The sequence below is a fragment of the Lampetra fluviatilis genome, chromosome 52 (assembly GCF_964198595.1).
Source record: "Lampetra fluviatilis chromosome 52, kcLamFluv1.1, whole genome shotgun sequence".
Lineage (NCBI taxonomy): Eukaryota > Metazoa > Chordata > Hyperoartia > Petromyzontiformes > Petromyzontidae > Lampetra > Lampetra fluviatilis.
In genome coordinates, this window is record NC_136326.1 from 6,029,206 (window position 1) to 6,052,921 (window position 23,716).

Genomic DNA, 23,716 nt, shown 5'->3' on the forward strand with positions numbered 1-23,716 from the left:
GAATCAACAACGCTCGTTTTAAAGTATTTGGCTGCTATAAATTTCCACGCGGTGATAAGCCGCTTCGTTAAGTTGGAATTTGTGACAGCCAGGGTCACTTCTGAAAGAGCTACATAGCTCAGTGGGCCTTACCTGGTAAAAATATAGTTTATGCAACGATACCTCGACTTTCGATTTAAAGCTTTCGTGACTGCAGGGATTAATCTTCTTGGTTCTTTCGGTAAAGTCACGTAAAACAGACTTGTTCTCCACCTGCAGACGGCTGCTTGCGTTTTGGCCGAAACGTCGAGACAATTATTTTATTATGTTTTATTTTTATTATTTTATTATTTTCCTTCTACATGACTTTACCGAAAGAACCAAGAAGATGAACCTCGACTTTCGTCGATTCGCTCTTTTGGCTGTTTTCAACTATAACCACGTTTCAAATTTCGTCCACGCGCTTTTTTCGTCCAATCTCATCCCAAACCTTCCACGATGTACGCGCCACGCGCCGTCTTTTTCGTTCAATCATTGAATAGAAGTCGTTCAGTGAGCATCTCTTGTATATATTCATCCTCCACTTAAGCAAGAACACAAATATTTGAAGATATAATTTGGTAATTTATTTAGTGTTATTTATTTATTAAGTTTTTGCTTATTTATTCTTGTTTATTTTCATTTTATTTCTGTTTATTTAGGTTTCGCGTGCATGTGTTATATAGCTACTATAGTTCTTCTTGGTTCTTTCGGCAAAGTCATGTAGAAGGGAAATAATAAAATAATAAAAATTAAACATTATAAAATACATTTCTTTATTATTTCCCTTCTACGTGACTTTACCGAAAGAACCAAGAAGATGAATCCCTGCAGTCACGAAAGCTTTAAATAGAAAAGTTACTGTAGTTATTTTCACGTCCGTATTTCAACGTCCAAAATACATGTGCGAGCTAAATAAAGGCTCTGCTTTGACATTCGTCCATTTTTGACATTCGTTGAAGCTCTGGTCACCTGACCAGACGAAAGTGCGAGGTGTTCCTGTAGTCTTAAATAGTTTATTGTTGAGAGTGGAAAAGCAGCGCTTGAGAGTGGGGTGGGGTGGGTGTGCGCTGGCCATGTCCCTTAGGACACTCCCCGTGTGTTGCCTATGGTTATGGGTAAACACAGCAGTCGCTTGGTGGGCGAGGGATGGGATCCCAATGGGCTCAGGGGTAGGGAGGGAGGGGCCCCCGTTGCGCACGATACGTGCGAGGCTTCTGGAGGGCGGCAGATAAGAGAGTGTGGGGTTATTTTTAAACCCTAAAGAGTGCTGGTGGTCTCTGGGGGGAGCTGTAATGGACTCGCTTCGGGACTTCGCATGCGCGAGATTTCGCTTCGCCGCGCTCGCGATGAACGCGCGCGCAACCGTTCAAAATCGCGCGCTTGAGAACTGGTCGCGTACGGACAACTACGTGCGACGATATTCCGACGCAAACGCTTGTGCCTTCCCCACGCCGTGGTGTCGGTCGTAGAGGTTTGTCTGGCTGTAACTTTACCGCAGCACACAGCGTTTTTTTTTAGAAGATTTGCTGGTTTATTCCAGGATGTTTCTGTTGCGCGTCGTCGCTTTAAGATGTTCTCCGTTCATATTTTGTTTGTTGCGGTGGCACCCGACTTAAGAGCCGCATGGCTCACAGGGCTTATACCGAATGAATGAAACTTTAAACTTGAAACCGCACTGGTCAGCGCGGGCGATTGAAGGGAGAGGGGCCGCCCACAATCTCTTCAGGTATCACTCCCCCACTCGTGTGAGCCGTGCATGGGAATCAAACTCATGTCACTGGGTTCATAGCGCAATGTTACTCATCATTACATTGCATCTCACCCACATACGCACGTACACACACGTGTTTGCAAATATAAACCAGCGACGACACCCGCCATTCGCCACTAAGTGGCAGTGACGTCACCACGGCGCCTGTACCAGGCCAGGTGCACTTTGAGGCCACGTGAAATGTCAAAGGCTCGCTGACAGGAGAGACACAGGCGACATGGGTTGACCGACTGAGATGACTGGCAGATGCACCAGCTGTGTCCCCCTACTGGACCAACTTGCTGGGGCAAAAGTGCTGTTCGCGAGCACTCAAGACAACAATCCCGAACAAAGCCTATGCCAGTCTGTTGGCGACCTAGCGAAGGGTTCAGAAACCGGTTCAGACATTTGGGCTCCGATGCTTGGCCACGAAGCGGGAATCGAACTCGGGTCGCCGTGTGAGTAACGGTACGCTAACCACTACACCGCCAACGCGCACGCAGACACGCACAGACACGCACGCGGACACACACACACACGCGTTTATCGTCCAGGGCGACAGAAGCTAAGTTGGGGCAGGGCGTGTCCACTGCTGGGAGAAGACTTTTTGCACGCGCGCATCCCCGTGCGTGTGCAAACACGTCCGTGTCTGTGCAAGTGCGTCCCCGTTGCGTGCGCGTGGCGGGGGAGGTGCGAGCGAGTAATTACCGCGCCTGGCACGACGCTGCCACTTGGGAGGAGTCTCCGGGCCAGGTCCTGGAGGTCTCCTTGCACCGCCTGCAGCTGTGCTGCAAAGTCCTGCTGCTGCTGCATGTGTGCGCACAAAAAAACACAAAGATACCCCCGTTATAGCCTTAACAGACTGTTGGGGCAAGTGTATTTAACGAGCACCTATGAAGGCCGGCACGGCGCACGAAGGGGATGGGTGGCCAGCATCACGCCCAGCCGTCTTTTTTGTCTCCGAAAGTGGAGATGTTTACACACCGCATCAGGTACTCATTTGAGGCCGAGTCAACCTAGGGGAGGACCGGGACTGGTTTAGAGAATCGTCACTGGTGTTGGCCGTGAGCGGGAATCGAACTCGGGTTACCAGGTTGGTAGCGCAGCGCGCTAGCCGCTTATGCTCCCGCTCCAAAATCAAAGTAATGGGCAGACAATGATATACGTACACGCTGAACGCAGGTAAATCTCACAACGCACGCCAACACACACACACACACATGCCACACATGCACACTACTTAGAGCCAAGCACAGCACACGTGGGGGGGGGGAGTAGGGGTTGATTCACTGCATTGACTTCGTAAATAGTTGCTATTCAGTCTTAACGCTCCATTATCTGGGGTAACGGGCGAGAGGAGGGCTGGAACGGGATAAAATAAAAATACGGAGAAAGCAAATCCCACGTAAATCGGGCGGACACGCATTCACTGTTCGGCTACGGAAAACGGGTGAACACGGTGGCGATGATGGACCAAGGCTAACCCACTAATCGTCACCCCACCTGGTTCGTGCTGTGTTCACCTACGTACCCCTGTCGTGTTCGTGTCGCGTCTCTGCGATGTTCAGCGTTGTTTGGGATGTTCTGCGTTTTCGATGCAGTTTGCACGAATAGCGTTATATAATCTTAATTTGGAGCTTTCGTGACTTGCAGGGATTACTCTTTGGTTCTTTCGGTAAAGTCACGTATGCTTATATGTCTGATGATGATTGCTTGTGTTGTTGCAATAGAAACGTCGTATGCTATTATTTCATTTATTATTTATCTTTATACGTGACTTTACCGAAAGAACCAAAGAGCGTTATATAAAATCACAAGTATTATTATTACTGCATTATTCAACGTGGGAAAGTGATTCGTACCGTGATTTTTTTTTCGGGGAGTCATAAACCCTCCCTTCCACCCGAAACAGTCCATTAATAAAGCCATCGCCACGCGATGACCAAACGTGTCGATGTATTGCTGTGTCGCAACGCACGGTGTGTTGGCGAAGAGAAATCCACGTGCATTTCTCTCTCCCGCAAATGGCCTTGTTCTCATTTCCGCTTACACTGCCGCGGGCAGACATTGTCAGAAGCCAAACTCGCGGCGTGCGATAGCGTCGACACAGCGCTGGACGCCGTTAGCCATGCCAGGCGTCCTCCTCCTGTCAAAACGTTGTTTTAGTTTGGCGTAGTGGTTGCTAGCGAGCACCACCTGTGGCTTATATCCCCCACGCTCGTTCAGCCGCTGCCTGGTGGGGCCTTGTGTTCATCTCTCGCGAAGGGCGCACGCAACGTCCCGTCGCGTAGCTGCTACGCCTTTGGCAGTGACGCACAAACGGATTACTGAATCCGTCCTGTGCGGAACTTTAATGAGCGTCAGCACCTCATACGCACGGGTTTTCTCCGGCATGCATATCAACAGATTCCTTTGTCAAGACTCCCTCCTCCTCTAACCCAGCTTAAATATACGCTGCCAAGCTTGGTGGTGCTCATTCAGACGCTGTCTTTCCGACAGACCTGTTCTCCACCTGAGGACGGCTGCTTGCGTTGTGGCCGAAACGTCGTCAGAATTGTATTTTATTATGTTTTATGTTTATTATTTTATTCCCTTCTACGCGACTTTACCGAAAGAACCGAGAAGACTATTTTTATTTCACCAGGTAAGGCCCACCGAGCTAGAAACCTCTTTTTTCAGAAGTGACCTGGCCACAAATGATCGCTCAACGAAGTGGCTTATCTTGTGGAAATGTATCGCAGCCAAATATTCTAAACGCATGTTTCAAAATGTGGAGGGAAAAACCGGAGGACCCGAGGAAAAATCCACGCGACCACGGGGAGGGAGAACATGTAAACTCCAAATAAACAACAAGCATCAGGGTTTGGAGCAAACCAATGACCTCCTGCATACCAGGAGAGGAAGAAAACATCTTGCAACCGTGGTTAAGATACTTAAATAACCCGGCTAAAGTTGTGTTGTCAAGACCCTCCACTACCCGAGGACACCGCAGTGTGAAAGAATGGTATGCGCGCGTCTGGGTGGTGGAGTGTCGTGAAGACACAAATTTGGCCCGGTCATCTAAATCTTGAGGGCCAAGGACCGGAAAAAGACCGAGCTTCGAAAGTTTTTTTCCTGAAAGCGTGGCTGACGGAGGAGCCTGGTGTGTGAGGATCTCAAACACCTAGAACAAGGATTGTAAGGACTGGTCTGATATTTTATGGAAATGATTAAGGCCGTCACACTCCTGTAAGGCAGGGATTGTCACACGTGGGCTTGTAAAACAGCGGCAGGAGCTGCTGATTTAACAGCAGCCTTAAACTTAGCGGTCGGTGCCTTGACGCTTCGCTACGAATACCTCCATTGCGGTTGGCTCACGCGTGCATGCGAACACACACACACATACGCACGTACGTGTGTGTGCGTATATACGTGTGTACGTGTGTGTGTGCGTATACACGTACGTGTGTGTGTGTGTGCGTGTGCACGCGAGCAGTGGGACAGCGGTTAGTGCGCTGCGCTACGAACCCGGCGACCCAAGTCCAATTCCTGCTCATGGCCAACGTCAATGGGGATTATCTGAACCGGTCTTGGGCCTCCCCTAGGTCGACTCAGCCTCTTATGAGTACCTGGTGTGGTGTACAAACATCGCCACTGGGGACACAAACGCCGCCTCATGTGCCGTTCTGGCCTTCATAGGTGCGCGCTAAAAGCACTTGGCCCAACAGTCTCTTAAGGCTACCCGGGGGATCTTTTTATTTACGTGTGCGAGCATGATGGTGGTTTTGTGCACGTTTATCTACACGATGGTGCGTGCAAGTGTTTGGGACGCACTGCGCACCTGGATTTCCAACCACGGAGAGAACAACAGAAACTCAACATGCCCATCAAAAAGATAAATTATACATTTAAATTGCCGAAGTTTCGGGCAATGGTCCTGCCCTTTCTTAGCACAAGATGTACTCTATAAAAAAACGCGGCCGATTGTAGATTTTTTATTTTATTTCAAGGTCGCGTGTGTTTCTGACGAGCGTGTTGAGGTTTCTTGTTAACCGTGTTGGTGTACCCCCCCCCCCCCACTGCCAACGAAGAATCGCTCAAAATTAACACGGATAATGACAGTGGGGAACACAGCAGGCAGACACCCAGACTTTTATAACCATCCTGCATTCTTTGAAAAGGATTATCTTTCAGTTCTTTCTCTCATGCAGTGTGGACAAGGTCCCTCTCGTGGAGACCCTTCAGCCAGCGGGGGTTGCACGAACAAGCGATTGCAGGGCTGTAACCACCTTCGCCTGTTTCGCATGTCGTGAAATAAAATGTTTCTTTGCACGAATATAAAAAAAAAGCCAGAAGTGCGGTTAGTATTGCTGATGTCGTTGTTGTTGTTTACAACCTTCGCAGCTTTGTCCTGATAAAATTTTTCCGTTGTGGACAACGCTTCGACTGCCATCCAGTTCCTCTGGCGGAGTGTCTGCGTTTAGAGAGAGAGCCGGAGTGCACAGTCACGCGTGGCTCGGGCAGAGACCGGCTTACAGAAAGGCAAACACCGGCACGCGTCAAAAAAATGAAAAACAAATTCGGCGTGGAAATTACTCGACGACACAAATTGAAGCGCGGTTTCGCTCGATATAGCAAAAGCGGAAGTGGGCGATGGAATGATAATGATGAGACAATAATTGATCAGGTAAGGGGCCCACTGAGATTGTATAGCCGTGTTTCAGAAGCGACCGTGGCCGTCACAAATGAGAGCTTAACAACGAATTTATCGCGGCCAAATACTCTGAACGCACGTTGTTGATTCTGAAAGTGGATTTGTTAAAAACTGGAGGACCCGGAAAAAAATCCACACGACCACGGGGAGAGAGGCACACAACTTCCAAATATACAGAGCAGGCGTCGGGATCGAACCTACGACCTCCTGTATACCAGGCGAGGTAATTCTTCCCACCGCGGCGAAATAGGTCCTCAAACTCCAGCCTGCGTTGGAGCTGCGTAACTTTCCCGACCGCCCGTTGTAAAAGCAGTGGCAAGCCATGGAGGGGGATGGGAGAGGGGGCCCTGATCATTGCGGTCGTGGAAGGGGGGGGGGGCTCTACTAACGGGAGGAACTCCTCCTCCACAGAGTGAACAGGGATGCACGCTGGCAGCAAGGCACGAATGGGCAGCGATGAAATATGGAAGCACGGGGGGGGGGGGGGGGGGGGGGGTCGGGGGGGAAGATTTTCAACACAGGCGATGTCACATGTACACGCGGGCAGCACAGACAGACAAATCGAATTCTGGGACTGAACCGAGTCGTCATCGGAAGGCGATGTTAATTTCAACTGCGCGAGAGTGTAACGCTACCGCAACCGGATAATTTGAGCAGCGGCAGCAGCGGCTTTTTGCCGCTATCGTACAATTTCGTTGCCCCGGCCTCTCGCGTTGCTCCCTCTCCTCCTCCTCACAGGGCAATGGGCCGGTAGTTGGCATGGACGGTGGAGTTTGCTGCTGCTGCTGCCGATTGCTCGCTCAGCGGCCAAGACAACCAAATGTGTGGGAGGCTCAACTGGGAAACTCAACTAAGGAGACGTAGCAGTGAGCCGGTAGCCCCTCCCTCTTTTACTTAGCCACGCCCATTTTACCAGGTAGCCCCTCCCTCTTTGTCTTAGCCACGCCCATTCTACCAGGTAGCCCCTCCCTCTGTCTTAGCCACGCCCATTCTACCAGGTAGCCCCTCCCTCTTTGTCTTAGCCACGCCCATTCTACCAGGTAGCCCCTCCCTCTGTCTTAGCCACGCCCATTCTACCAGGTAGCCCCTCCCTCTTTGTCTTAGCCACGCCCATTCTACAAGGTCGCCCCTCTCTTTGTCTTAGCCACGCCCATTCCATCAAGTAGCCCCTCCCTCTGTCTTAGCCACGCCCATTCTACCAGGTAGCCCATCCCTCTTTGTCTTAACCACGCCCATTCTACCAGGTAGCCCCTCCCTCTGTCTTAGCCACGCCCATTCTACCAGGTAGCCCCTCCCTCTGTCTTAGCCACGCCCATTCCATCAAGTAGCCCCTCCCTCTGTCTTAGCCACGCCCATTCTACAAGGTAGCCCCTCTTCTACGTGACTTTACCAAAAGAACCAAGAAGATGAATCCCTGCAGTCACGAAAGCTTTAAATCTTAGCCACGCCCATTCTACCAGGTAGCTCCGCCCACTGCTCATGTTGCCTCGCCCACCGCCCAGGTCGCTTCGCCATCTGCCCGTATCATGAACAGAGCACGAAGCAGGAAATTGGGGGTGGGGGGAAGAGGGTACACACGGGGACACGTTCAACGGCTTTAGAGAGATATCCGCAAATCCCCCACGCGCTTAACGCCAACCACGCGCGCGAGCGAACGTTCCGCTTGACGTACGTCGTTTTTCTGCCGCTGCTTATCCAGGTCGCTCTGCAGCGCGGCCGTCTGCTCCTGCAGGGCCTGGAGCTCAGCCTGGCGCTCCTCCAGCCTGCACGTGCCACACGAAGGTAGTGACAGAGACAAAGATCCCCCCCCCCGCACTCGGGACAGAAATAGAAAACTGATAATACTATTAACGAGAACGATAATCCGATAATGCAATTCACTCGAACGGCAATCCAAAAACAACTCACAATTTCTGCTGCTTGCCGATCTCTTCGTGCGACCCATCTCCCTGTCGATATAAATGAATAAAAAATTGTTTAATATTACGCGTAGCTTGCAGCTGTGTTTTTGTGGTCGTATTCGCGCATCCTTTGGCACGACCTTCCGACATTTCCAATCGGCCCTTCTCAATCGCGGACGGTTGCGCTGCTCTGCCAAGAAGCTCCCAGCGCGTGGAGCGAAACGTCGGACACCGTGCCGAACGACAAACTCTCGGTACGACCCGATAACGCTTCGGCGAGCGACGCGTCACAACTGCAACGTCCTACGCAGCAGCCGGGCCGCGGCGTTTCGACAGCAAGATGACCGAGTGACCGTACGGCTGTGCCGGGCCTTGCCTGTTTCTCCGCCGCCACGCGATCCTCAAGCCGGGCCAGCTGCGTCTCAAACTCCGCCCGCATCGCCTCCTTCTCGCGCACGGCAGCCTGCGGGGGAAACAACCCGGTCGCACGTTACCTACGAGTTCTTTAGTTTTTATATTTAGACGTTAGAACTCCAAAGTTACGAGTGGCGATCCACCAGACCTAAACCAAAACGAAACTAGTTTTTATTTTAGCAGGTAAGAGCTCGATCTATTTCTGACCATCATCACCTAGCCAGTGAACTGGAAGACGTACACCAAGCTCTCAAGATTAATGGATATTCAGACTAGACAATCTGTAAAGCTATCACCCCAACCAGTGTGAAAGACCCATCTGGGGACCCAAACAAAACCATCACCTTGCCATACATAGCAGGGGTCACCAAAGAGATTTCCAAAATCATGAACAAACACACAAGATCCAGGTTCGATTTAACACAGTACGTAAAATTCGTGATCTGATCCCATCTGTGAAGGATGTGATCCCTGACATGCAATACCCCGGCGTCTACAAACTAAGCTGTGTCTGCGGCAGTAGTTACATTGGGGAAACTAAGCGACATGTCTCGGACCGTGTTCGTGAACACAAGGCAGATCTGAAACACGGTAGGACCAATGCCTCAGCCGTGACTGATCGTTGTTTCAATGCGGTGGGCTCACACGAAATTGATTTCTCTAAGGCGAAGGTACTTTGCAAACCCACTGGCTATCAACAAAGATTCGTTCATGAAGCCATCCGTATATACAGACACAGACAAAATTTCAACCGAGAAGATGGGTACAAACTGAGCAATCATCGGAAGGACGTTATTAATCAGATTAAGTCATAACTGGCCGTGATGTTCCCAGCCTACCACCTTCCGATGTTAGTTGTGATTTTTAGCTCTCTGATTTTTTACATTAACAGATTCAATTTCTCACTAACACGGCGACCTCGCGCGCCATCCTCAAGGCTGCTGCTTCACGATCTCCCATTAACATGCTAATCTCTCACATTAACATGCTCATCTCTCACATTAACATAGTCACCTTGGTGCACTCGCCATGGAGTTTGCTAGGTGATCTTACATTGACATGCTAATCTTTTCCTGGCAGCCCTGTGATTGGTGGAAAGCCCACCACCGCCACGGTCGCTGCCCAACACTTGCATTGGCATTGGCTGCTGACATTTGGGCTACGCCAATTTCAAACCTTGATAAGCACTTGTCTTTAGAAGCTAACCCCCCTTTTCCTGATGACGACCGCTTGTGTTGCAATCGAAACGTCGTAGTTTTTTTGTTATTTTATTTGAACCTATCTACGTGACTTTACCGAAAGACCCAAAGAATACCGGTAAGACCCCATCGAGCTATATAGCTCTTTTTCAGAAGCGACCTGGCCACAAATTATAGCTCAACGAAGTGGCTTATCACGTGCGAATTTACAACAGGCAAATACTCTAAAATGCACGTTTCTAAATGTGGAGGGGAAAACCGGAGGAACCAGACAAAATCCACGCGACCACGGGGAGAACATGGAAGCTCCAAATAAACAACGGACGTTAGAGTCGGGATCGAACCCACGACCTCCTGTATACCAGGCGTAGGAGTTAACATCTCCTAGCCATCGTGATGATGATGATGAGAGAGAGACACCGCAATCTGCAAATATACAGCAGCAGGCGTCAGGGTCGGGATCGAACCCACGACCTCCTGTATACCAGGCGAGGGAGTTAACATCTCCTAGCCACCGTGGTGATGATGATGAGAGAGAGACACCACAATCTGCAAATACACAGCAGGCGTCAGGGTCGGGATCGAACCCACGACCTCCTGTATACCAGGCGTAGGAGTTAACATCTCCTAGCCACCATGATGATGATGATGAGAGAGAGACACCGCAATCTGCAAATATACAGCAGCAGGCGTCAGGGTCGGGATCGAACCCACGACCTCCTGCATACCAGGCGAGTTAGTTAACATCTCGCCAATCGCGTTGCCCACCGACCTGCGCTGCGTCGCTCCTCTTGACCTTCTCCGCCTCTTCCAGGAGACGGATCTTCTCGCTCAGCACGACGTTCTGCTGGCAGGCCTCACTCAGGGCATCATGCAGGCCTCCGACTTGGCCTGCAGCGCACAGAGCCACGCGTCACCACCAGCGCCGGGCCAACGTCGCCAAACGCCGGGTGCAACACGCAGTGGGGGGACGTCGCCCCTCTCCTATCCTGTGTATTTGGAATTCACTCCTCCTATCTCGCCATCTCGAGCATTGCACACCAGAAGAAAAGCTCTCCGACGTGCGCGCGTTGTTCGACACCATTAGCACGGTTGGCTATTACGGTGCGAAAGAAATTCAACATGCGTACGATGTCCGACGTTAAGGGTCGGGATCGAACCCACGGGGATATTTTTCTCACGGTACAACTAGAAAACACATCGGTCACCTGCACGGCAGATCCGTGAAAACCTAGCTCGGTGTCCCGCCAAACGTGGAAATCGCGAGCGAGTTAAAACTCCAACCTCATCGGAACCCGCCGTGAACAAACAAAACAAAACCCCCACCACCCACCTTGCAGCTCGCCTCGCAGCGCCGCGGCCGTCTTGAGCCCGTCGGCCTCGACGGCGGCCGCCTGCAGCTGCGCCTCCAGCTCCCGCACGCGACCCCCCGCCGCTCCCAACTCCGCCCGGAGCTCCTCCGCGGCGATCGCCGCCTCCTCCTCCAGCCGCCGCTGGCGCCGCTCGGCCTCGCCCGCCCGAGCGTTCCACCGCTGGGCCTCCTCCGCCGCGGCCGCCGCGTCGCGCTGCAGACGGCGCGAGCGCTCGCGCTCCGCCAGCAGCTCGTCGCGCTGCGCTCGCAAGGCCTCGGGGGCCAGGCCCAGGGCCGAGAAGTCGCACAGTCGCGACTCGGTCGCCTCCACGAGCGAGCGGGTCTGAGACAGCTCCGTCTGGTGGCGGGGAGGGGAGGGGCGGAGAGCGAGCAGGAAGGAGAGGGAGGGAGGGTGGAGAGAGAGAGGGAGCAGGTAGAGAGAGGGAGCCAGGAAAGAGAGAGGGAGCGAGGATGAGAGAGAGAGAGTGAGGATGAGAGATGGAGCGGGAAAAGAGAGAGAATGAGGATGAGAGAGCGAGCGAGGAGAGAGAGGGAACGAGGATGAGAGAAAGGGAGCGAGCGAGGAGAGAGAGTGAGTGAGGATGAGAGGGAGCGGGGAAAGAGAGTGAGCGATGAAGGAGAGTGAGAGCGATGAAGGAGAGAGAGGGAGTGAGGGATTCTTTATGGCGGATTCACATTGCTCAGCTTGACAATGCCACGAATTCGCTCGGCCATATGGCAGCCAATCAATGTACACCAGCTATCAGCTGGTGTACACGGCGAGTCATTAAGCGATGCAAAACTTTCGATTTTAAATAGCGGCTGCCGGGCGCAGCCCCGAAGACCCAACAAAACACCTCCCCCCCCCCCCGGACCCAACATCGACACCCGAGGCACGAGAACGCGGGCACAAGGAGCGCGAGCCACCTCGGAGCGCGAGCCACCTCGGAGCGCGAGCCACCTCGGAGCGCGAGCCACCTCGGAGCGCGAGCCACCTCGGAGCGCGAGCCACCTCGGAGCGCGAGCCACCTCGGAGCGCGAGCCACCTCGGAGCGCGAGCCACCTCGGAGCGCGAGCCACCTCGGAGCGCGAGCGGGGCTCACCTTGAGCGAGCTGACGCGCGAGGCCTGCACCTCCAGCGCCTCCTTCTCGCGACGGATGTCGGCCACCTCGCTCTTGAGGCTCTCGAGTTCAGAGGTCATGTCGTCCAGCAGCTGGGTGCGCTGACCCATGATGCCAATCTCCGCCTGGCCCACGCACGAACGCGCTCGCGCACGCACACACGCGTGTAAGCACACAAAAGCATGTACAACCGTAGACGCAGCAGAGACAAAGATCCTGCCCCACCCCATGGAGATTTAACGAGCAGTTGGGAGCACTTATTAAAGACCGGCATGGCACATAGGGGGGTGGGGAGGTGGTCAGCACCACACCGGGAGTGACCTTTGTCTCCCCTATTGCTGACGTTTGATCCACACCGCACCAGGTACTCATTTAAGGCAAAGTTGACCTACAGGAGGGCCCAGGATCGGTTCATATATTCTTGGCACCAAGACAACATGTCCATTCAGATCTCTTGCGCAGCAGTGCAAACCTTTATGACACACGGGCCCACAGAAGTGTACATCACAGAACTAGCTCAGGGATGCCATGAAGTGAGCTCTAATTGACACACGCTTTCTGACCGACCCTGCTACAGAAAGAGATGTTTGTTACAAGAAAGTAAAAATTATATTTTTCATTTATTTGCAATTTCAGCCGAAGGTGCATAACCAAATTTAATGCGTTGGTTTTTTTGCGCAGTCGTTGGTAACTCGGGCCAAGCCCATCAACTCGTTACACGTGAGAACCTGGTTTAACCGGGCTATGCCAGTCTATCTATATATAAAAAGGAAATCTGTGAATATGTGTGTCTGTTCGAAATGTTTAGCATACTTCCCAACATGCAACAAACTTTAAATTTGGCACGTGGGTAGCTTCCAGACTGTACACAATGCAACAAGTATAAAAATATACTTTAGAGATTTTGGGGGGGCGTAATGTGATGTCACCCACACACGGCAGCGTCACGCAGTGTGCCTGCTGACGTCACGCATCCCCCCCACCCTCCGCGTAGGCCGTGTATTAATCCAAGACAAGAATCCAAGTCCCGGGCGAAGCCGGCTAGTAAAGCGAGTCAGTCTATATGCGAGGCTATCCGTCTCGATGCGAATCATATGTTGTCTACGTAAGGTGCAAAAGAAGAAGTTCAACATAAATTACATTAGTGAGAATTACTTTATTAGGTTTTATTTTTATTATTTTATTACTTCCCTTCTACGTGACTTTACCGAAAGAACCAAGAAGATGAATCCCTGCAGTCACGAAAGCTTTAAATCGAAAAATTACATTCATTAAATGACAGGCAGCGGCTGAAACCCGAACTCAAACCCAGGATTCTCAGCGGTGTCGGCTCAGCACTCCGACCTCCGAACCACCCGTCCGACCTCCTGTCCGACGACTTCTACAAATTACCCACAAGCCACCGGAAACACACCACGGAACGGCGTCGGCACGAGGCCTACTAACCGCGCGCGCGCCTTCGCCGCCGGTCATGAACGGGCAGGCGGGCGGGCGCGTCAAGATAGCCGATTCCACCCACCTTCAGGCACTCCATCTCGGAGATTTTGTTCTCCAGCATCGAGTTGTGAGTCCGCAGTTCGGCCAGGTCGGCCTTGAGGCTGTCTCGCTCCAAACACAGCTCCTCCACGATGGCGTCCTGGCTCCGTGGAGATGGAGAGAGGGAGAGAGAAAGAGAGCGGTTACGTTACGCACGCGCGGTGACGACAGGCACGCGCTGCGACATTGAGCAGCCACATGAACGGGCACCTCGTGCAGCCCGTGCACCTGGTATGCCGGTGACCAACGCATCTGTAACATCAGTGGGCCATGTACCTGAAAGCCACATGACCTATGCACCCAAGTGAATAGTCACCAATATACACGAGCTCCAGGATTGCCACTGCACCACAGTGGCCCGTACCTCTATACTGCATTGGCCCATAAATGGCCCATGCTGCTACATCACAGTGTTGTGTGCTCCTAAACCAGTGGTCCATGTGCCTACACCACAATGGCCCATGTACCCAACACCAGCGGCTCATGTCCCTACACCTACTGTGGCCCATGTCCCTAGACCAAAGTGGCCCATGTACCAAACATCAGTGGCCCATGCCCCTTCAACACAGTGGCGGCCCATGTCCCTACACTATAGTGGCCTATTTATCTACACCACAGAGGCCCATGTACCTAACACCAGTGGCTTATTTATCTAGACCAGTGGAACCATGAGCCCTACACCACAGTGACACGTGTCTCTAGACCACAGTGGCCCAAGTCTCTACACCACAGTGGCCCATGTTTCTAAACCAGTGGCCCATGTCTCTAAACCACAGTGGCCCATGCCCCGAAACAACAGTGGCCCATGTTTCTAAACCACAGTGGCCCATGTTTCTACACCACAGTGGCCCACCCATACACCCCAGCAGCCCACGTCTAAAGCCCATATCCCTAGTGGCCCGTGACCCTTCACAGGACCCACACCACGGCCGCACCGAGTTGTGTGACGGCACCGCGGAGGCCGCCTCCATCTCGGAGAGCCGCATCTGCCACAGCGCCTTCTGCATCTCGGCCTGGCTCAGCGCCGAGCGCAGCTCCCCGCGCTCGCGCTCCAGCTCCCCCGCGCGCCCTCGCTCGCCCTCGCACACCGCCTGCACCTCCGCCAGCTGGCCTGGTGGTGGGGAGTGTGGGGGGAGGGGGGGGTCGTTCAGATTAAAGCGGAGCTCGATGGGACACGACGAGACACGGGGGCGGGGTTACATGACAAGCAACGTGAACAGCGGGACTCGACGCTGGGCACTGCGAGGAGTGGGACTTCAATGACAAGCCGCGGGACTCGATGAGAATCAGCGGGATTTAGCGAGCGGCAGTGGGGATGAACGACATGTTGTGACCTGCGACCCCAAATGTATTCAGCAAAACAAGGCATCATTCACAGAGGGGAGGCACATTTCTCCAAGTTGCGTCAGCACTAGCGCGCTACTCTTCGCACCGTTGCCTTGACGGGAGAAGGAGAGTTGTAACGCCGCAGTGAGAAACTCCGCTCGCGACGCACACACCACGGCGGGGGCTTGTTGCTGGGGTGGACGGGGGGTGGACGGGGGGTGGACGGGGGGTGGACGGGGGGTGGACGGGGGGTGGACGGGGGGTGGACGGGGGGTGGACGGGGGGTGGACGGGGGGTGGACGCGGGGGGGGGGGGTGGATGGGCGGGGGTTGGGCAGCTGGCTCGGGCAACGCTCAAATCCCTGTCGGTGTATATCGAAGATTTTGGCTTCGCTGCAACTTTTACAATCCTCGCGGACCGCGCTCGCCCACCCGCTCGCCGGCGTGGTGCCGTTAAACATCCTTCTGGCCAAGACCCCTTCCATCTTCGGGGGGACGATACGGCAAGGGGGCCGAGGACACGGGGCCAACTCGAGCACCCCCGGAGGCGCGGACAGGAACGGAACGCGGGCGCCCGCTAACGGCCACGGAGAGACCAGAGGTCGCAACCGGGTACCCGATACCCGTACCCTACCCGATACCCGGCTACCCGTACCCGGCCAGGTACGGGTACCCGTTTGCGACCCTGGTGCGGCCGGGTACGGGTACGGGTAGGCCGTGAGTCACTGGTGAGTAACCGTTTGTCACTCATTTCGGGTAGGGTACGGGTAGGGTACGGGTACGGGTACCCGTTTGCGACCCTGGTGCGGCCGGGTACGGGTAAGGAATCAAAACCCGTTTGCGACCTCTGGGAGAGAGCCTTACTCTTGTAGGCCTCGTCCATGGCCACGAGGCGGACGTTGGACTGATCGAGGAGCGAGTGGCTGTCCCCGAGTTGAGCCACCAGAGACTCGGACTCGGTAGTACGGCCAGCGAGCTGGGACATCACCGACTTCAGCTCCGACTGCAGGTCTGGTGGAGGGGGGGAGGTGGGAGTGGGGTCACCAGGATCACAAGCACAAGTGTGGGCACGATATTAATACGATGACACATAATATTCCAAGTACAGTGATACCTCGGTTCACGAACTTAAGTCGTGAACCGACTCTGGTCGCGAACCGAATTGGTCGTGAACCGAGGCACATTTTCCCATAGGGTTCAATGTAAATCCGGTTAATCCGTTTTGACCTTTATTTTTGGTTTTGGAAGCACAAAAATATGAAACAAATTACAATACACATTAGTACTGTACAGTATAGTAATGTATAAAGAGAGAACACTAACCTTGCTTGAGATGACTTCAGTAAGCACTCAAACGGGTGAACTGTACAATACAGTAAGTACAGTATTGTACAATACAGTACAGTAGTACAGTACAGTAGTACAGTACAGTACTGTATGTGCTAAAAAGCACACTAAAAAGCAAAAAGTCACTGAAAGTGTCTTCACAGTACTCACAGTACTTCTTTCTGTGTCTCTTCTTCTCTCCACGATCTTCCTACAGGAAGTCACGACCACGTGACAGCCTGGAAATAGCATTAAAATGGCCGCGGCTCCAGTTCGTGAACCGAAGCGGAGTTCGTGAACCGGAGCATATTTTTATGAACTTTTCTGTTCGTGAACCGAGTTGTTCGTGAACAGAAGCGTTCGTGAACAGAGGTATCACTGTACAATCAATGAAAATACATTCCTCACTATTTATATTTGCGTACGTCATCAGTTTTTCTTCCGATTCCGTTCCGGTTACGTACGTTCACGTCACCGGAACGGAAACTCAAGCAAAAAGCCGCGCGGGAGGGCGTCTGGCACAGTTTGCCGCCGGCCATCGTGGAGTGGCGATCGTGACGCTACGGTTCGCTGCGGTGATTTCAGTCCAATGTCTTTAAAAAAAAAACTCCGAACCACTTCGCGCGTTCCGAGATTCAGCGGTTAACGAGACCCCACTCTGAAACTTGCAGACGTCTCAGAACAGGAAATGGTTACGTGACCGCTTGAAAATTAATGTCCGTGTTAAGCAAGGGCAGATCAGGCCAGTGGGCCAGTTGGACAGGAGGCCAGATGAGGCAGTCCTGGAATGGAGCCCTCGCACACTCACAGCAGGGCTTGGATTGTTCGCCAGAGGGTGACTGTCGAGAAATGAAATTGGCTCAATCAATATGAAATGGCTCAAGGGGTTAAACGCACAGTTAGCCAATGGGCCAGACTAGCCTGGGTGTTATAAGCGGTTTGGAGAATCGAGCATGGCCTCATGTCACCCCAATGGGCATCACACCTTTTTTATCGCAGTTGCTAAGGTCAGGCCCTAAGGCCCACGGCGCAAAGCAGTAGCAAGAGAATTGGGAGCTCGGGATAGGCTGCTCGGGTTAGGCTGGTAGGGTTAAGCTAGTAGGGTTAGGGTCAAAAATATCAATTCAATATATGAACATATTATAATATCCCAAGCACAATCAATTAAATTACGTTCCTTAATCATCACCATTTACATTCAATCATACGTAAGTTATAAGGTCGGGGGATACCCAGCGCACTACGGACATCCTGTACACACGGAGCAATGTAACCAGATCATTCAAACTACCTCTACGCCAATTGGTTTTTTACCCTTCTATCTGGCAACAAAACTGACACCTTTTTACAAGGAGTCATGTTTGCATAGACCGCAATACCTGCAGTCATAATACAAACAAAAGACATAACTCAGAGTTATATCATATTTTTACTGGCAAATGAGGTTCCCATGGTACCTCTACGCCAATAAATGTGCCCACTCTATTCTGGCCAGCGTCTTGCGGTGCCCCTTTGCAACCCAGACGCTCCACGAATGCCAATGCAAGGTCGCCAATCGCGTCGCGTCCCATCTCAACGATTCACAACCGGCTGCGGATCTGGGAGGAGAACGCTGGTGCTGGCACTCGCACAAAGCAGGGCCCGGCGTCGTTTCACCGGTCCCACGCTCGGGAGGGGAGCCGGTTAACCGCACGGCCGTGGCGATGCGACATCAGTCGGAAGGCGGTGGGGGTGGGTGGGGGTGGGTGGAGAGGCAGGAGCCGTGGACGCACCGAGGCAGCGCTGCTTGGTGGAGTGTAGCTCCGAGCCGGTCTGCTCCCATGCGACCATGATGCTCCCGCTGTGCGACTTGTTGGCCCGCAGCTCCTCCGTCGCCTCAGTCAGCTGCCTCTGCAGGGCCGACTCCACCTCCTTGTGGCGGCCCTGTGCGCTCGGAATAACAGGTGGGGAGGGGTCGGTGGTGCGCGGGAGGCGGTGGTCAGAGGTCGCAACCGGGTACCCGATACCCGTACCCTACCCGATACCCGGCTACGGGTAGGCCGTGAGTCACTGGTGAGTCACCGTTTGTCACTCATTTCCCAACGTCTTGTCTCTTCTCACAATTAAAGTTCCTAGAATCAACCCACCCGCACCTGCAACATGGCTTCATCCCAGAGGTCGCAATCAGGTACTCGATACCCGGCCGGGTACGGGTAGGGTACGGGTACGGCCGGGTACGGGTACGGGTACCCGTTTGCGACCCTGGTGCGGCCGGGTACGGGTAAGGAATCAAAACCCGTTTGCGACCTCTGGTAGATGGTAGGGTAGACGGGTGTGGTAGATGGGGGGAGTTGACGGGGGAGAGGGGGTGGGTGTGTGAAGGAGTAGGGGTGGAGAGGTGGGAGGAGGGGGGGGGGTGGCCGTGAAGTGATGTAAGTGGTGCCACTGCCCTCACCTGCATCTGCTCGAGTCCGGACAGAGAGCCACGCAGCGACTCATTCTCCGCCTCCAGGGCCATCATCTTGGAGTTCTTCTCCGACATCTCCGTCATGAACCGCCGGCACTCCTTGTGCAGTCGGGCCATCTCCGCCGCTTGCCTGAACGCACGCACGCGAAGACAAAGATCCCCCGTATAGCCTTAACGAACTGTTGGGACAAGTGCTGTTAGCGAGCACCAATGAAAGCCAGCACGGCGCACGAGAGGGTGGGTGAGCCAGCAGCACCACACCCGGCCGCCTTTGTCTCCTCAATGCCGTTGTTTACAGACTGCCCATTTAAGGCCGAGTTTACCTAGGGGAGGCCCAGGACCGGTTCAGATATTCATCAGCAATGCTGGCTGTAGCAGGAACCGAACTCGGATCACCGGGTTTGTAGTGCAACACATTACCCACTGCACTCCCGCTCCCTACAAAGATCCCCCCCGTTATAGAATCCGAATTTTTATTTTTAACTGCAGGAGGAATCCGATGAGCAATGAAGCTCTTTGTCACAGATGTCCAGCATGGGCAGCTCAGCAGACGCGCACACACAGATACGCACACACAGAGACACGCACACACACACAGGGACACGCACACACACACACACACAGAGACACGCACACGCACGCACACAGAGACACGCACACGCACGCACACAGAGACACGCACACACACGCACACATAGACACGCACACACACGCACACATAGAGACACACACACAGAGACACGCACACACACAGACACGCACACGCACACACACACACACAGAGACACGCACACACACACACACAGAGACACGCACACACACACACACAGAGACACGCACACACACACACACAGAGACACGCACACACACACACACACAGAGACACGCACACACACACACACAGAGACACACACACACACACAGAGACACGCACACACACACAGAGACACGCACACACATGCACACAGACACGCACACACACAGAGAAACGCACACGCACGCACAGAGACACGCACACACACATAGAGACACACACACACACACAGACACACACACACAGACACGCACACACACACAGAGACATGCACACACACACACACACAGACACGCACACACACAGAGACACGCGCACACACAGAGACACGCACACGCACGCACAGAGACACGCACACACACATAGAGACACACACACACACAGACACACACACACAGACACGCACACACACACAGAGACATGCACACACACACACACACAGACACGCACACACACAGAGACACGCGCACACACAGAGACACGCACACACAAGAGACACGCACACGCAGAGACACGCACACACAGACTATTGAAGCACGGCAACAGTTGGCCAGGCATGCCAGGGTGACGGTCCAAATTTGTCAAATTATAAAATTAGTCACAAATTACCTAATTGACAAACACATCACGATCGTCGCCCCCCCCCCCCCACGACTTCGATAGCTTAGCAGGGCCCTCCTGACACGGAGTCTTCAGACTCGGCAAGGCTTTCCTGGTTAAACAAATGTAATAATCTTAATAATTGGTGTTAGCTAGCACCCTATTAAGCACCAATTTTCTCCCGCGCGGCGTAATAATGGAGGAGCAGCAGCAGCCTGGGCCTTGCAATCCAGAGGTCACCGGCTCCATGTGCCAGTGCGGCAGTTGGAATAATGGGACAAGTTTCTAGGTCTTCATCTTCTTGGTTCTTTCGGTAAAGTCACGTAGAATGGAAATAATAAAATAATAAAAACAAAACATAATAAAATAATTCTCACGACGTTTCGGCCACAACGCAAGAAGCCGTCCTCAGGTGGAGAACAGGTCTGTCGAGAAGACTTCAGACGCTGTCTCCTCCACAGACCTGTTCTCCACCTGAGGACGGCTACTTGCGTTGTGGCCGAAACGTCGTGAGAATTATTTTATTATGTTTTGTTTTTATTATTTTATTATTTCCATTCTACTTGACTTTACCGAAAGAACCAAGAAGATGAATCCCTGCCGTCACGAAAGCTTTAAATCGAAATTTAAGTTTCTAGGTCGCTTCTGAACAATAAGTTAATACCTCAGTGGACTTTGCCTGGTAAGATGGGGATGGTTTAGTTGTATTTGTATGTGTGTGGGTGATTTGTTTACCTTTCTTGTACTTTACACTACTGTCGTGTTTTTGTACTGTGTTTGTTGTTGTAATGTTCTTAACCCGTGCCCCCCGACTGGACGCCTGTGAAAAAGCTTAATAGCTCATCGGATTCTTCCAGAATAAATACATATTCTGAAACCACACCTCTCCCCCGTCCACCGTCCGCCCCCTGCCTGCCACCGTCCACCCATCAGCATAAATTGCTCCACCACAGCGAGTCGATCAGCGGGTGACGTGTGGTGGAGTAAAGTGTGGGTCGTCCCACCAGTTCCAAAACATCTGCCTAGCATGGAAGAGGAGGTCAACTACCTTCTAGAGGGGAGAGGACTCTCTGGACCAGAGCTCCCTCTACTGCCGATGATGCTCTTCCACCAGCAGTGGTGAGCAAATAAATTGGAGAGCTGCTCCTTTACCTTCTAACTTGGACTGGTTTAAAAAAAAATAAAACCCACTGGCAAGCCAAGAGGCACGAGCGTGTGCGCGTCTGCCAAGCCTCAATTGGTATTGAAGACGGCAGGTTGAGTCACGTACGGACGTGCACGCAAGCCTGCCGAAACCGCACTGCACCAGACGAGGCTGACTCCACAGCCACCACTCTCAACCACAGCGCCAGGTTGTGTTTTTTGTGTGTTTTTGCCCTCGAGCGGAACGTCTGGGGCTTCCCGAGAGTAACGCGTCTGGGTTTTTTTATCCTTTATATTAAGTTCACTTGCGCGCTTGCTTGCGCGCTTACGACCGTGCACATCTTTCGGTCGTTTTTTAACCCACTTCCCGTGATCCAATCGAGCTGACATTTTGCACACAGACTCGTTGTGCGTGACAATTTATTTTCGTGAAAAAATGTTCCAAAATTTTACACTTTTTAGGGAAAAAAAATGATATTTAATTATCAATTGCTTAATGGTGGCAGGCAATCATCTGACCCATAGGTGGCAGCCATCTCAAGACAGAGGACGAGAGGACTCTAGCCGCCACGCATATAAAGGATTTATAGTGGAAAACTTTGTTTTTACGGGTTAATTTTTTCCTCTCTCAATCTTACACATTTTTTTTTTTTGCAACAGGGTGGATGGAAACGGACAGGGCCGTGTCACGAGCAACAGCTGACGAGAGTTAACTACGGAGCGGAGAGCTGAGAGAAGGGAAGAGGAGCGGAGGAGAGGCGGAGGAACAAACGGCAGAAGCAGCAGAGAGACGACATCACAGAGACCACGGGCTGGACAGGAGAAGCTGGGGAAAGGAAGGGATGGGGGTGGGGGGAGAATGGGGGAAAGGCCTTGGCCCGGCGGCCGTCTGGAACGCTCTTCCTTCCGATATTAGGAAGTCACTGGAGCGATCCACTTTTAAATCATATAGATTGAAAAAAACTCATTCTGTAGAAGTGCTTGTTGTATTTAGTTTGCTGTTCTTTTCCTTGAACCTCCGATTACGTACGGTCTAAAAGAAGTTCAACGTGTAAATGACAAAAAAAAACCCGGTTGTCAAGTCTCCTAAGCTAAGCAGGCCAAAGGCTTCATAACGATTGTACGGGTGACCATCATGCAAAACATCGGCATTCCTGAGGCGATACATTGTGAGGGGAGGACAGTCCAGCAAAATCCATTGTTGTACTGTACTATTCTCCAAAGTCTATGCTCCCCAATACGTCAAACAACTTCCATGACGTCTCAGGGTAAGAACTAAACTAAACTATTTGTTTATTTCACCAGGAAAGGCCCACCGAGTTATGTAGCTCTTTTTCAGAAGCGACCTGGCCACAAATGATAGCTCAACGAAGTGGCTTAGCATCGCGTGGACATTTAGAGCAGCCAAATCCACGCGACCACGGGGAGAGAGAGAGACATGCAAACTCCAAATATACAGCAGGCATCAGGGTCGAAATCGAATCCGCGATCGCCTGCATACCAGGCGAGGTAGTTTAAAATTCGTGCCACCGCCCGGCAGTGGATTGACACAAGAGCTGTCCATGTTGGGACAGCCAGCAACGCGACGGGCGATTAGGCGAGCGACGAGCGACGATGGGTACAAGGGAGAGAGAGGTGTGCCGTGTGTGCGCGTCCCGTACTTGGCGTCGTTCTGGGCGGTGACGCCGTTGAGGGCCTCGCGAAGGATGCCGACCTCTTGCCGCAGCTTGGTCAGCTCCTCCTGGGCGCGGCCGTGCTCCTCGCTCACCTGCTGGAACTGAAACACGGCGTCCGCTTGCCTCGAGACGACCTGTCCGCTGACTCGCAAACAACGTCCGCTCACCGGCAACCACCGCCCGCTTGCACGGTTTTCGATCTGTAAACGCAGTTGGCTTTTTCTGTGTTTTCCCTCTTGGATGGTGTTGCTTCATTGATGGTTACTCTTTGGATCTTTTGGTAAAAAAAAGTTCAAATGTTACGGGTTCAAAAAAACACCTCCCTCCCCTCACTTACTCTCTCACACTCCTTCCCTCCCCCCTCCCCTCACACTCCCTCCCCTCCCCTCACACTACCTC

The 23,716-nt window shown here is 52.7% G+C and overlaps 1 protein-coding gene across 2 annotated transcripts in view; it reads right to left on the reverse strand.

Annotated features, from left to right (window-relative positions):
* Positions 1 to 23,716, reverse strand: part of LOC144949115 (uncharacterized) — a 64,847-nt gene that overhangs the window by 9,548 nt on the left and 31,583 nt on the right. Inside the window, exons 6-19 of one of the 2 annotated variants that reach the window (XM_078878967.1) lie at positions 23,303 to 23,418; positions 19,073 to 19,214; positions 18,411 to 18,561; positions 16,177 to 16,323; positions 14,923 to 15,098; positions 13,971 to 14,087; positions 12,433 to 12,576; positions 11,312 to 11,687; positions 10,751 to 10,869; positions 8,742 to 8,828; positions 8,373 to 8,413; positions 8,137 to 8,227; positions 6,147 to 6,224; positions 2,480 to 2,578 (exon numbers count right to left, since the gene is read on the reverse strand). In XM_078878967.1, the coding sequence (XP_078735093.1) occupies positions 2,480 to 2,578; positions 6,147 to 6,224; positions 8,137 to 8,227; positions 8,373 to 8,413; positions 8,742 to 8,828; positions 10,751 to 10,869; positions 11,312 to 11,687; positions 12,433 to 12,576; positions 13,971 to 14,087; positions 14,923 to 15,098; positions 16,177 to 16,323; positions 18,411 to 18,561; positions 19,073 to 19,214; positions 23,303 to 23,418 (1,884 nt within the window). The remainder of the gene's footprint in view (positions 1 to 2,479; positions 2,579 to 6,146; positions 6,225 to 8,136; positions 8,228 to 8,372; positions 8,414 to 8,741; positions 8,829 to 10,750; positions 10,870 to 11,311; positions 11,688 to 12,432; positions 12,577 to 13,970; positions 14,088 to 14,922; positions 15,099 to 16,176; positions 16,324 to 18,410; positions 18,562 to 19,072; positions 19,215 to 23,302; positions 23,419 to 23,716) is intronic. The other variant, XM_078878968.1, reaches the window with a different exon arrangement.